At 38.3% G+C, this 13,284-nt stretch overlaps 2 protein-coding genes across 5 annotated transcripts in view; one reads left to right on the top strand and one right to left on the bottom strand.

Annotated features, from left to right (window-relative positions):
• The window catches only part of LOC122020204 (phosphoglycerate kinase-like), a 90,343-nt gene extending 83,392 nt beyond the window's left edge, over nucleotides 1-6,951 (top strand). For 2 of the 4 annotated variants that reach the window (XM_042578020.1, XM_042578019.1), the window contains exons 8-12: nucleotides 36-112; nucleotides 193-242; nucleotides 5,785-5,869; nucleotides 6,102-6,200; nucleotides 6,324-6,951. In XM_042578020.1, the coding sequence (XP_042433954.1) occupies nucleotides 36-112; nucleotides 193-242; nucleotides 5,785-5,869; nucleotides 6,102-6,200; nucleotides 6,324-6,533 (521 nt within the window). In that variant the 3' untranslated portion in view covers nucleotides 6,534-6,951. Of the gene's footprint in view, nucleotides 1-35; nucleotides 113-192; nucleotides 243-5,784; nucleotides 5,870-6,101; nucleotides 6,201-6,323 lie in introns of those variants that run through there. The other 2 variants (XM_042578021.1, XM_042578022.1) reach the window with 2 other exon arrangements.
• Nucleotides 6,952-12,808: 5,857 nt separating this feature from the next.
• LOC122018955 (putative pentatricopeptide repeat-containing protein At1g68930) overlaps nucleotides 12,809-13,284 on the bottom strand; it is a 7,635-nt gene continuing 7,159 nt past the window's right edge. The window contains exon 3 of the mRNA XM_042576439.1: nucleotides 12,809-13,249. Coding sequence (XP_042432373.1) covers nucleotides 12,928-13,249 — 322 coding nt within the window. The 3' untranslated portion in view covers nucleotides 12,809-12,927. The remainder of the gene's footprint in view (nucleotides 13,250-13,284) is intronic.

Genomic DNA, 13,284 nt, shown 5'->3' with positions numbered 1-13,284 from the left:
AAGGATCACATTTTGATTCACATTTTGGTTTCAAGGGAATGGCTTATTCATTTTCAAGATGGCTACAAAATACACAGACTTTAACTTTCTCGGGCTTGAGATTAACAAAAAGGTAACCCTCATCCTTTTCATTGTTTAATGCATAGATATATTTGTTAAAGTTTTGCCAACATTGTTCTAAAATCTATACAGCTTGTTCGAAGGTGCTTAGATAATTTGCTTCCATCTGAAATAAATAACAGGTGAATGCCTTTAGTATAACACCATATTACTTGTGATATTTACAGGCATGTTAATGTTTTGGTTCTTGAACATATTTTACCCGTTTATTGGTCGTTTTATTACAAACTTATACTCAAATGTTCCTGAATACAGATTCTTTTTTTTCCTGTTTCATTTGATGTGTGTATCCCCACATTGTGTACAAAATGGATTCAGTGATGCAGCTATTTGTTTAAAGTATTTGATTAAATGCCTGCTGCCATCTTTTTATTCAAGGAGTCAGAGGACTGCAGTTTCATGTAATATTCTATCAAGAGCATCATATATAGGATTACAGCCCACTACTTGATTCTTTAGTTCGATAGATAAATGCTTGGCCGAAGAAGACACTATCCTAAGTGGCCAAGGCGCAGCTTATTACTTCCGTCCTGCAGGGAGTGGAGTGCTTCTTGCTATCTATCCTACCACTACCACTAGGCATCATTGATGGTATTGCAGCATCTGTAGATTGTGCATGTGGGCATCGAAGCACCCACATGTTATGTGCAAAACTCAAAGAGGAAGGTGGCTTGAGATTTCGTGATTTATGAGCTTGGAACTTAGCCCTTTTTGTAAAAGTGCTTTGGCGGATACAAGCGAAAGAGGATGTGCTCTTGATAGATTGGGTGCATCACACTTACATGAAGCGTGCAGATATATGGACATGGGAAATAGTCCATTCGGATTCCCCTCTAATCAAGCGCCTACTGCAGATATGAAATCTTCTATTATTGGCTACCGGCTACCCGGAGGCTGTTGGACAAAAACTAGTAGAGTGATTTGCTCAAGATGGCGGGGTGGCTCGGGCATATGACTTCAAGAGTCAAGAGTCCACCAGCTCTCCAAGAGGCCACATTGCCTGAAAATCCTGAAGTCAATTTGGGGTAGTAGGAGGTTGGCCAAATAGCAAATCAAAGAGAAACATTGTAGTCTGAGCAAGATGGAGCTCATCTGAGGAAATTTTTAATTGGCTCGGGAGTCCACTGGCTCAATCCATAGGCCATATTGCTTGACAACCCTCAAATCAGTTTGGGGCAGGAGGTTGGCCAAATAGCATACCAGGAGGAAGCATTGAAGTCTCAGCAGATGGAGCTCATCTGAATAAAGGCAAGGAAATTGTAACTAAGACATGGATGGTTAAGCAATATGGAAGAAAAAAAGGAAGCGGAAAACAACAATATAGATTGGCACAAACAGGCACAAGTTTGGAAACTGTCACAGCAGTGTAAACTGACACGGGTTCAGAAACTGTCCATTCAGAAACTGAGGAATTCCATAAGACAACCCCTATGACCAGGAGAATGAGCAGGGCCATGGGTGTCACAGAACCTTCAAGCAAGCAAATCGAGATGGAAAGCAAGTGAAAACAAATAGCAGCACTAGATACAACAGTACACTGTTACTGCAAGAGAGCCTTATTTCTTATACTGAACTTAGCAGGAGGGTACAAGGTGAATGGGCGTGAGCAACTTGGCAATAGGAATGAAGATTGCTGGCTAGAATATACGATGCCTCAATAAATGCCTCAAACAAAAGGGGGTGGAGAACTTCCTCTGTAACAACAAATTGGCAGTGTTAGGAGTGCTGGAAACTAAATTATCAGCACAAGTTATCAAAATTGCAATTGAGGCGGTTTCAGTAATTCCAGATGGAACAACTGGTTGTTCCATAGGGTTAGAGTAGGATATTGTTGATATAGGATGAACTAAGTGTCGAACTTGAGGTGAGGGAATGGCATGACCAGTTTGTGCATTGTAAAGTGACTTGCAAAGTGACACATAGACCCATAGCTGTCACTTTTGTGTATGGCAAATTGACTACTATTGGAAGGAGACCATTATGGGAAAGCATGCGACCTCTATCAAATGATATGGCTTTGCCTTGGGTTGTCCTAGGTGATTGCAATGCTTATCTATCAATGGAAGACAAGTTTGGACTCCTCTCACAAAATAGTCTTACTAAATTTCAGAATTTTGTTACAGTTACTGGACTAGAGGACTTAAGCCATACAAGATGTAGATACACATGGTCCAATTGTCACATGTGCAGTAAACTTGATCGAGCTTTAGTGAATAAATATTGGCGGGAGGCTGAGTTACAAAGTTTTGCTTGCTTCACACCTCCGGGTTGTCTATTAGATCATTCGGCCTGCTCCGTCTCTATTCTGAACAGTTTCATTCAAATTCTGAAGCCATTCAAATTTTTTAATATGTGGGCCAAGCATAGCACCTTCTTGGAGCTGGTTAAAACCAAGTGGACAGCAGCAGATTGACCAAGGAACAATGCAGTACAGAATGGTGCAGGTTCTAAAAATTCTAAAATTAGGCATGAAAGCTCTGAATGGCGTGTACTTTCAGCACATTTCGACACGAGTTGCACAGATGAGATTGAAGGAGGCTCAAAAAGTTGGACTGTCCTATGGCACTATGGATGCCAAATACAAAGAAATTCAGCAGGCTGCATCTCGGTTAAGTGATGTTGAACACAGTTTCTGCCTAAGCATGCCAAGCTACGATATTTCAGACAGGTGGACCGTAACTCCTCTTTTTTTCATACGCTTGTAAAAAGAAATAACAAACGCAATGAAATCACAACAGTGGAAAGGGAGGGTAGCAATTTATCATTTGGGGAGGTTGTTGGAATATTTGCTAATTATTTTCAAAACCAACTTGGCACACAGGTGGGCAGGACTGAATTACCAACACTTGCTTGCATTTTGGTCAGTTTATTCAAGCGGCGCAGCATGATCAACTAGTCCGGCTTCCCATGAGGAGATCAAGGAAGCAACTCTTTGACATAGGAGATCAACATGCCTCGGGCTCAGATGGCTATGGATCGAGGTTTTTTAAGCAAGCTTGGGACACTATTGGAAGAGATTTTTCTAATGCAGTCCTGGAATTCGTCAACAACGGGAAGCTACTTAAGAAATGGAACCATACCTTGATTTCTCTAGTCCCGAAGTCTTCCCATGCTAGCAAAGTGATGGATTATAGACCTATCTCCCGTTGTAGAGTCTTATACAAGGTCATCTCAAAATTATTATCAAGTCATCTAGCAAATATTATGGATAAGTTTTTACACCACAAGCTGCATTTAGCTTTTCAGGAAATACAACCGAAAGAGATTGTCTCCGAGGTGCATTATGAAGATTGACTTGCAAAAGGCATTAGACTTGGTCCACTGGGATTTCCTAAAGGAGGTTCTTCTTGGGTTGTAGTTTCTAGGGAAGTTTATAGATTGGATTATGGAATTTGTGACCACTACCTCATATTCACTTGCCATTAATGAAGGAACTTTGGGCTATTCCGTTGAGCTAGGGGGATGTGGCAAGGAGACTCATTGTCACCATATCTATTTGAAATATGTATATAAATATTTGGGAGACATCCAGCAGTGCACAGTTGGTTCGGCCTTCAGATTTCACCCTTAGTGTGTGCCTCTAAGACTAACTGAAGTAACTTATGTTGATGATCTCCTTCTATTCAATAAAGGTGATGAGAATTCGGTTGCTGCATCATCTACTCGTTTGTATGAATTTGGAGAAACAGCAGGTCTTCGAGTTAACAGATTGAAACCCTGCATCTATTTGGCTGAAGTTGAGGATACGGTCCGCATGAGGTTGTTGTCCATTACGGGCTTTCAAAGGGAGCCATATCGTTTAGATATCTTGGGGTTCCTTTGAGCGGCTTCCGATTTCGGACTATAGCCCTCTCCTTAATTCTGTAGTTCGGCGTGTTAATGGATGGTCGAGGCACACTCTATCTTATGCGGGCAACACACAACTTATTTCCTTGTGCTTCAAGGTGTGGAATGTTTTTAGATGTCCATCTTGCCTATACCTCTGGGAGTCATAAACCGTATCTATATCACTTGCAGGTCTTTCATGTGGACATCTAAGCATCCTTCAATTTCTTTGGATGATATGTGTGAACCGATGGAGAAAGGAGGAAGGAGGCTTGGGATTCCAGGAGTGAAAGAGTTAAAACTTCATTATGCTAGCTAAGGTACTTTGGCTGTTTGAGGTGAAAGCAGATGCTCTTTGGATCAAATGGGTCCACCACAGGTATATAAGGCTGTAAATGTGTGGTCTTGGGCCTCCCCCTTGATTAATAGGTTGCTGCGGATACGAGACCGAATTCTTTCATATGTCGGTTGCTGCTGGACAAAGACTGGTAGTTTGGTTCGCACAGGTCGATAAAGTGGCTAAGGCATATTTAGACATCCCATTCCAAAAAAAAGGTATGGGCACGAACGGTGCGGAAGACTTACTTGCAGCCTAGTCACGTTACCACTTGTTGGATGCTGGCCTTGGGGCATCTTCGCACTAAAGACAAGCAGGAGTACTTAGAGGATGGGCGGTGCGTATTTTGTCGGCAAGTGTTGGAGACGCATGAGCATTTGTTTTTGGGTGCCCTCCTATTGTTGAGTTATGGAGGGTTAGAGACCGACTTCATATGCGGCAGGCGAGGTCCACTTTCAGACGGGCTCTAAGGGTGTTTGGGAGATGTTACCATGTGAATAGGGTATTAACGAAAGCTCAGCACTGAGCTTTGTCTTTGCTAATACACTATATATGGAGACTTAGAAATAAATGTATCTTTGAGAGTGAGCAATTGAATGTTGAGCGGATATTCAAGAGTGTGAGTATATATATATACAAGTCTTCAAGGGTAAATTCCTAGATCCGCCACTGTTTCCTATATTCTTGATCTATAATATGATATTTTTTCTTATCCAAAAAATTATTATTGTACAGTTTTCTCATCTCCTTGTCTCTCTATCCAAGTTTTTTTGCGAAGATGCTTCTTAATTTAAGAAGTTTTGAAGAATGGCATCCCGTGGTTTTCAGATGTGTAACTTACGTGGCTGCCCAATGAGCATCCACATGGGCTGCCATGTGGACCTTTATAGATCACACCATTGGTTGTGCCACTTCTAGTGTCCATCCTTTTTTGTCCCATGTGATTCACTCTCATGGGTACTTGAGTTTACGTTTGCATGCACACATGCAGGGACTTATTCACAAGTTCATGTTCAACCTTGCACTCTCGTCCAATTGCAACTCAACTTGGACTAAACTGCTGATATGCACAATTTTCTCCATTACTCAAATAGCTTCATTTTGAACATTTACTAGAGAACTTAGTTTATGATAATATGCTTGTGGTACAAATTGTCCATGTCCCTACTCTATCTTAGTGGTTCTAAAAAATCAATTTTCGACATATTGACCTATACTTAATAAATATTTGGATAGGCAATATGGGAATACAATACCATACTTTCTTTTGTAGGTCATCAATTTTTTTTAATTCTGCTACAGTATTTTCCAGGTTAAGATATACAATGTCTAATTCTGCTTCATCGTCTAGTCCTAGTCTCCTTATAGTAAACTATTTAGTCAATGTTTGAATTCATTGTTCATTGTTTTAGTAAAATGAGATTGAAATATCCTAACACGATCTTTGATGAATGCCTTCATAATTATGGTTTATTTCTAACTTTGTTTTTTGTGTTCACTAGATATTTTTTATCAACAAATGCAACCTCTACCTTTAGTTCTATTGTTTCTAGTTATCCTGGAGATTTGGTGATCGTCACAATACAGGTACACGTTTCCTATTCTCAAGTCTTCCTTCAATTGCTGTTACTATAAATTTTATATCTTGATCTGTTCTCGATTCTATCTGGCATTTTTTTTTCTGAACTAATAGCATGTGATATTTCCTTCATAGATATTTACATTGATTTATGGATCTTAACCTCATTTGTATATACCACCTTCTAATAATCTTGACACAATGTTTTCACTATAACTTAGTGAACCTCTATCTGTCTAGTGTCCGGATCCCGACTTCAACAGAGTGAATCATAGATGGAGCATGGTGCAGAGATCACTTGTCGAAATGATAGTGGATTTGCTTATTACAAACGGAAAGGTACATTGTAGAATATTCAACTATATTTTTCTAGTTTTCTCACGCAACGCTATCATGGCCAAGGTATGTTGCCTTTGGCGGCATCCATCTCCTTGAAGGTTTGATTCTAAAGCTCCTCTGAAGTTTCAGGTGTTTCTGGAATCTGATATCGAGGCAGTTGCAATGAGAATGAAAGATCTGTTTATCATGCACGGGAAGGGTAAACTTTTGGTGCATGGTCATGGCAAGGGATGGATGGAGGAGAATCCTTTCGGCATTCAAACGGATTGGGAGCAGCGTGTCGTTGAACGTGGAGATCCCATGTATAGAATTATGCTCAGGAAAGTCCCATAATCCCTGCTAATCATTCGATTCATGGTATCCTTTGGATCAAAGATTGGATAAATCTTTAAGAATTTTTCTCTCCCTAACTCTTGGAAGAGCAATTCTAACTCAACTGACTTGCCTTTCTCGTTAACATCATGTTTCTGTCATTCACTCTCAACATGCTTGCTGCCCGGATCAGTGGAGGTGCCACCGGCTATCTATTCAGAAGAATTTTTCATCTGAGACAATCTACTTAGTGGTGTTGCCGAAGTGTACTCAGTGCCATCAAATGTTGTATTTCTTTCCTATTGATGTATATGGTAAACTATTACATATGTAATCTTCTCATTGTTGCCAAGATTGTAATCTCAACTTTGTAACAATTTGGCATTTAGGTGTTGTATGGTGTATAAGATGATTCTTGTTAATGATCAACTTACAACTAGGAGAGTTCACACTTATTTAATATTTAAGAACAAGAACCCAAGATAATTCTTAAGGGTGCAAATAACCTTATGGAGCCAAATAATCTAAAAAATATTGATATTCCAGTTTGAACTTAAAAAAATGTGTGATATTTGAATTTGATTCGAAGTGTGAAAATACAAATAATTTTGATTTGAGCTTTGTTTAAAATGAAATTTTATCTCAGGTTTGGTTTGAGTTAATCAAATGCTGATTTGAGCAGAATTGTACTCAAAATGGTTCAAATTCGGGTTACTTGAATGTTAATTTGAGTAAGTCGAACCAACAAGTTTAATTTCAATTTGTTCCTGGCTTGTGAATAATTAAATAAAATATTATGGGTTTGAATTAAACTTGACTTCGATAATTTTAAATTGAATTAAATATTTCTTGAGCAGGCTAAAAACCTAGTGCTTAAAGCCTCCTCTAATGCCAGTCGGTTTTCACCATCTTTCCCCCCACTATATTCTTCTCAATTTTTATCAATTTTTTGAAAATGCATTTTAAGATTTAATTAATGGTAAAATGCATCCTCTAAAATTCTAATTTTCTTTTAATTCATCAATGATTTATATAAATAATTTAGGAAAGTAAATAGGTTTTTTTAATTGACATTAGGTATTCAATTTATATTGATTAATCCGGGATAATCAATCTAGTTATATGGTAATTTTTCATCGGCCACTAAGATAAATCAGGAAATACTCATAGCGAATGGTTCATCAGTCTAACATTCTTAGGTCAACTATCCATTAAAAAAAATTCTTTTGTTAATTTACTAAAATTAAGACTCATACATAGTTATTTTGATCTTTAGATAAAAGGCATTTTAATAAGACAAATTAAAATCTTAATAAATTTTGATATTAATCAATCAGTCCGAATCAGTTATATATAAACCAATTTTCTCCCTTGTTATATGAATTCAAGGAATTGAGACTAAAAAAGTATCTAATTGCATAAATGAACAAGAGTTCCAACATATATTTTCGTTGCATATCTCATACTAATAAAAAAGATTTTAAACGCTCATATTTTATTTTTTCCTTGTCAAAATATAACAAAAATACAATATTTAATTCACCACTCACCCTCTAACATCCTAGTCCATCAGTATTCTCACCAAACTTATATGAATTGTTCCCTCTGTTGAGTCAATTTCTACGAACTAAAGTCTAGCCAAGTGGAAGTTAGTGATACTGGTCTAGTGATTTGAACGGTATGATAGGAACGAATTCACCAGCTTGAGGATAAGTAACACCATGTCTAGGGCAGTAAACAAGTTAAATCGAGCCAAATTTTAGGATGTTCAAATTTGTTTGATAAAGTAATTGAGTTAAGCTTAGCCAAGCCGAAGTCATTAAATGATTATTTAAGGTTTGCTTGATTTATTTTTTATGAACTTGAGTTTGGTTCAGACTTACTTTAAGCTTGATTCGTTTAGATTTGTTTGTTTGTTTGATTATTGAGATTGATCATTCAAACTTATTTATTCATTTTAAAAGTTTTTTAATTTATTTAATATATTAATAATATTTTGTTAATGAACATGATTCGTGAACATTGTTCACGAACGTTATTCATAAACATTGTTCACGAATGTTATTTACAAACATTAATGAGTTGAACACATATATGTTCAAGCTTATTTGTTTAGTTTAACGGGTTGTTCAAGTTTGTTTATTTAATTGATATTGTGTGTATTAAACAAAAATAAATAAATTCTTACTAAGTTGAACACCAAACTTGTTCCGTTCATTTACAACCCTAACCATGTCATTGATAAGAATTCTAGTTTAGCTCACCATTTAAAAGAAATCCTCCCGAGAGATAAGAAACTAAGAGACAATAAAATAAATAAATAAAAATCAAAGATTGTTTTCTTGTAAAATTCATCCCCGTTCTTATACTTTGAACATCATGTTGCAAAATAGAGTTCCAAGACAACACACTTGAAGCCAACTACAAGTACCAAACACCATGCAAAATACAACTATCGATCGACACACCATACTTAAGACTCTTTTTACTACTAAGACAAGTATTAGACTAACTTTAATGTCTCTAATTAACTTTATGGTTAATTGAAATATTAAAGTAAATAGTGGGTTGGTCAAAAACTATGTTTTGGACTTTGAGTACTTCATGAACCATTAACCCAAATACTTTTCAGTTTGTTTCAAAATCTTGTCTTTCACTTGCCCATAAATCTTCTTGATGAATTTAGCTCTTTCATCAGATTCTCCACTCAAGTGATCAGCAATGTGAATAGGAGATAAAGCCAAAGGGACAAAAGGATTCATACCATAAACCACTTCAAAAGGAGAACAACCAGTAGTCTGACTTGTAGAACAGCACTAGGCAAACTCAGCATGTGGTAATAAGCTCTCCCATTCCCTAATTTTCTTCTTCACCAAGCTTCTAAACAAAGCTCCCAAAGATTTGTTAACAATTTCAATTTGACTATTTGTTTGTGGGTAATGTGATGAACTAAATTGAAGCTTAATTCTCAATTTTCAAAGAGTTCTCCGGAGGTATCGCCCAAGGCACATTACACCTAGGGAGTTTGAAAAACTTACGATGTTGGGTCGTCCCCCATGATCCATCTGTGCTTCCCGATTTATCCTGGTGGTCTGATCATCTCCAAAATTAATCAGATCATAAAGACTAGATATCTAAATTACAAAAAAAAAAAAAAATCTCCGACGGTAACTTAAAAACTTTGAATCTTGATTAGAAGTGGACTTTAGAGTACCATGAAGCTTAACAATTTCCTTGAAGTAGAGCTTAGTAACATGAGTAGCATATGAAGTTTGGTGGCAAAGAACAAAATGAGTCATTTTGAAAAATCGGTCCACCGCCAGAATTAGAATTGAATCCTTATCCATTTGAGTTCTTAGAAATCCAACAATGAAGTCCATACTCACAACCTCTCATGGTATCGTTGCTCCATACTCACAACCTCTCATGGTATCGTTGGAGCAGGAAGAGGAGTATATAGTTTAGCATTGCTCCCATGCATCTTAACTTTGTGACAAGTAATGTTGGATTGAAAAGCGCTTGGGGATAGCGCTCGTGGCTTTCACTTTTCGTATTCGAAACGATCAAGTAAAAATTCAACAGAAATTTAAATAAAATACACAGAGAAGACGCCAAGATTTACTTGGTTCGGAGCCTAGGGCGACTCCTACTCCACGCTGGTTGAGCGTTTACTTTGGGCAACAACTATAATTTCGAAAAATAGTACAATCAGGTATTACAATTTTAAATGCACTAACAAATTATACCGACAACAGGAATTTGAAATTCGCAGCTTCGGGTCGTCGGGGTCATGTTATGGCTTAGTCGGAACGTCTCGTTAGCAGTAACCAGTTGTATGATTGCTTAAAACTTGATTGATTCAGCTGCTGGTCGAGACCTCCTGATAAAGGCCGTTGAGGGCGCCTCCAAGACTCTTGAGGGCGCCTCCATCACCGACAAACTCGCAATGAGGATGAGCTTTGACTCCTTCGCAGCCTATCCTCTTGAAGGCGCCTCCATCTCCCTTGAGGGCGCCTCCAATGTCGTCCGAGGCGCCTCAGCACTCCTTAAGGGCGCCTCCAGCTTCGCTGCGCGCACTCCTTCTACTTTGCACCCGAGGCACCTCCAAGCTCCATGGAGGGTGCCTCGGGTACTGTTCATCCAAGGCAAAACTTACTCTTTTGTCACTGCAAGATATGTTAGTCCCAAAAAATATCCTGCAACACAAAGTTAGCACATAATAATGAATATAAAAAGATGTTTGACAATCACCGAACTGTCTGGTTCTGACTTCGAATTTTCGACCGGAAATCCTAGATCGAACTGACGCCTACTATTCCCTCAGCAAGGAACGCGTCCTCACCTACTCCACTCATGAGAGTATACATGTTGCCAATTCGGTCCTCCAGACCGACTGAACTTTTGCTCAGCGCTCGAGTCTTCATGTCTTTTCGCTGGACGTCCGCTCCACGACCCGCCCAGACTTTCACCTGGTTCGCGACACCAGGACTTTTCACCTAGAATCTCCGACTCTAGGACTTTTGCCCAAAGACCTCGACTTGCCAAGTCTTTCCGCCTAGGGTTACCACCCCCTAGGGTTTTCTACCTGCTTAACCACAGTTAGGACTTTTACCTAAGATACCTTAAGACTTTTCCTGCAAACTCATTCAACCATATTAGATAACAAATGACCTTAACTTTGAATCCTTTACCATTATCAAAACTCGGGTTCGATTGTCGGATGTTTCTTGCACCAACAAGTAGCACATCAACTCACAATCTTCTCAACATACTGTACAAGCTTAGGTTAATAGAATCTCTATTGCCCCAGAGTCAATATTTTATCTTTACCAAGATGTCTAGCAAGCCTCCACCATAAGCCTCCCGAATTATGGCTTCTCTAAGTGAGCAATTTGGAACATAAAGTTGTTCTCTTAAAAAGATAGCTATCTAGTATAAAGAATTGGTTGTTTGGTCCTTCTCTCATTCTAATATGATGTTATCCACTTCAAAGATCAATTTTGGAAAATACCTTAGCTCCATGAAGTTTAAGTAGATCACCCAACCTCAGAATAGGAAATTGATACTTAATAGTGATCTTGTTAATAGCTCCCAAGTTCCATCCTTCTTTGGAACTAAGAGAGTGGGACAACACAAGGATTCATGCTCTCACAAATCTAGTCTCGAGCTATAAGTTCATTAACTTATTTTTGTAAGTCAACTTCTTGCATTGGGTTGATAAACAACCTTGTTTGGAACAAGATTAATGTGATGTTGGATATTCCTCATAGGTGGTAAACTAATTAGAATCTAATCAGGTACCACATCTTTGAACTCCTCCAATAGGAAGCAATAACCCATGAATAGGTGCTTGTTGAGCCATTGTAGCCTCCACAACCAAGATAGCATAAATTTCACCTTGATTAGTCAAAACATGCTCTTGTGAACTTGTAAGAAAATAATTACCTTCCTCCTTAGAAATAATTAGTTCGAATTTCATAGGTGCTAACACAATCCAAACACCATCCTTGATAAAGGAGTGTGTATTTTTATAACCATCTTGATTAACCTTCTGATCATACTCTCTTGGTCTTCCAAGCAACAAATGATGTGAAGTCCATTGGAGCAGCATCACACCAGACTTCATCCTTGTAGTTCTTATCAGTGGTGAAGAAACAAAATACATCCTTGTAACCTTCAAGCTATTGCCATTCTAAAATCATTGAAGCTTGTATGGGTGAGGGTGAGGCTTGGTAGTGAAGTTTATCTTGGTCACCATCTCTTCAGCTACCACATTCATACAAGTTTCTCTATTGATGATCACATTACATACCCTTCCATGGCTAGTGCATTTTGTTTGAAAATATGTTTCCTCCCATGTCTCTTCATTCTTTTGAATCATATTGAGTTGAGGCTCCTCTGAATCACCAAAGATTTTCCTTCGTCTGCATTCAATGAATTCTGCAAGTTCCCCATCTTCTTGGTTCACTTCTTCCTCTTCTTTAATCACATCTTCTCTAATAGTGACTACCCTTTGATTTGGACAATCAGAAGCAATGTGTTCATAACCTTGACATTTGTAGCACTTCCAAGTAGAATTGGAACTGCTAGAGAGCTTTTGCACCATTCCCCCAGTATCAAATACTCAAATTGATAAAAGCATCACCTTCATATTGCCTTCGGTGGTCAGCCAAGGAAAGCCACTGAAAGGCTCCTAAAGGCATTTTTGGCAACTAAAAGGCTTCGAACAAGGAAACACAAAGAAGACTTTCGATAAACATTTTCTTCTCACTTCAAGGATCAACAAATAATGCATCTATGTAAAGAAAGAATGGCATACCAATAAACATTTTGCAATTCAACTATTACATTCATTGGCTAAATACTTGTTATTCAACTTTTATAGTTGCCATATCGAAAAATCCACTCAAGAACATCAACCAAGGAACAACTCAATTTGACGGGTATAATCTCCTGTCCATTCGAAATGTGGAATAATTGTATCATTTTTCAGAGTATCCAGAGTCGAGAGGATCTCACCCAACCAAGGAATAGACCTATCAGCCGTATGGAAGACATGTACACCATCACCGAGTTCGATCCAACTGCAACCTGGCTGCTTTTTCACATTCTCATCTTTCATGCTTCCCCTTATTTTGCCGGTAATGACCCAATTGCTCTCGAACTCTGGATCCATCTTTAGTAGCTGAGAAGCGGCGAACTCACCAAGCTTAGTGTTCCCATAAATCCAACAAGAACTAAGTAATGCACTCCAAGCACTGATGCCGGGTTC

The sequence above is a fragment of the Zingiber officinale genome, chromosome 9A (genome assembly GCF_018446385.1).
Source record: "Zingiber officinale cultivar Zhangliang chromosome 9A, Zo_v1.1, whole genome shotgun sequence".
In the NCBI taxonomy this organism is placed as follows: Eukaryota; Viridiplantae; Streptophyta; class Magnoliopsida; order Zingiberales; family Zingiberaceae; genus Zingiber; species Zingiber officinale.
The sequence above is the reverse complement of the archived record's forward strand: the minus strand, read 5'-3'. Positions and strand labels throughout refer to the sequence as shown.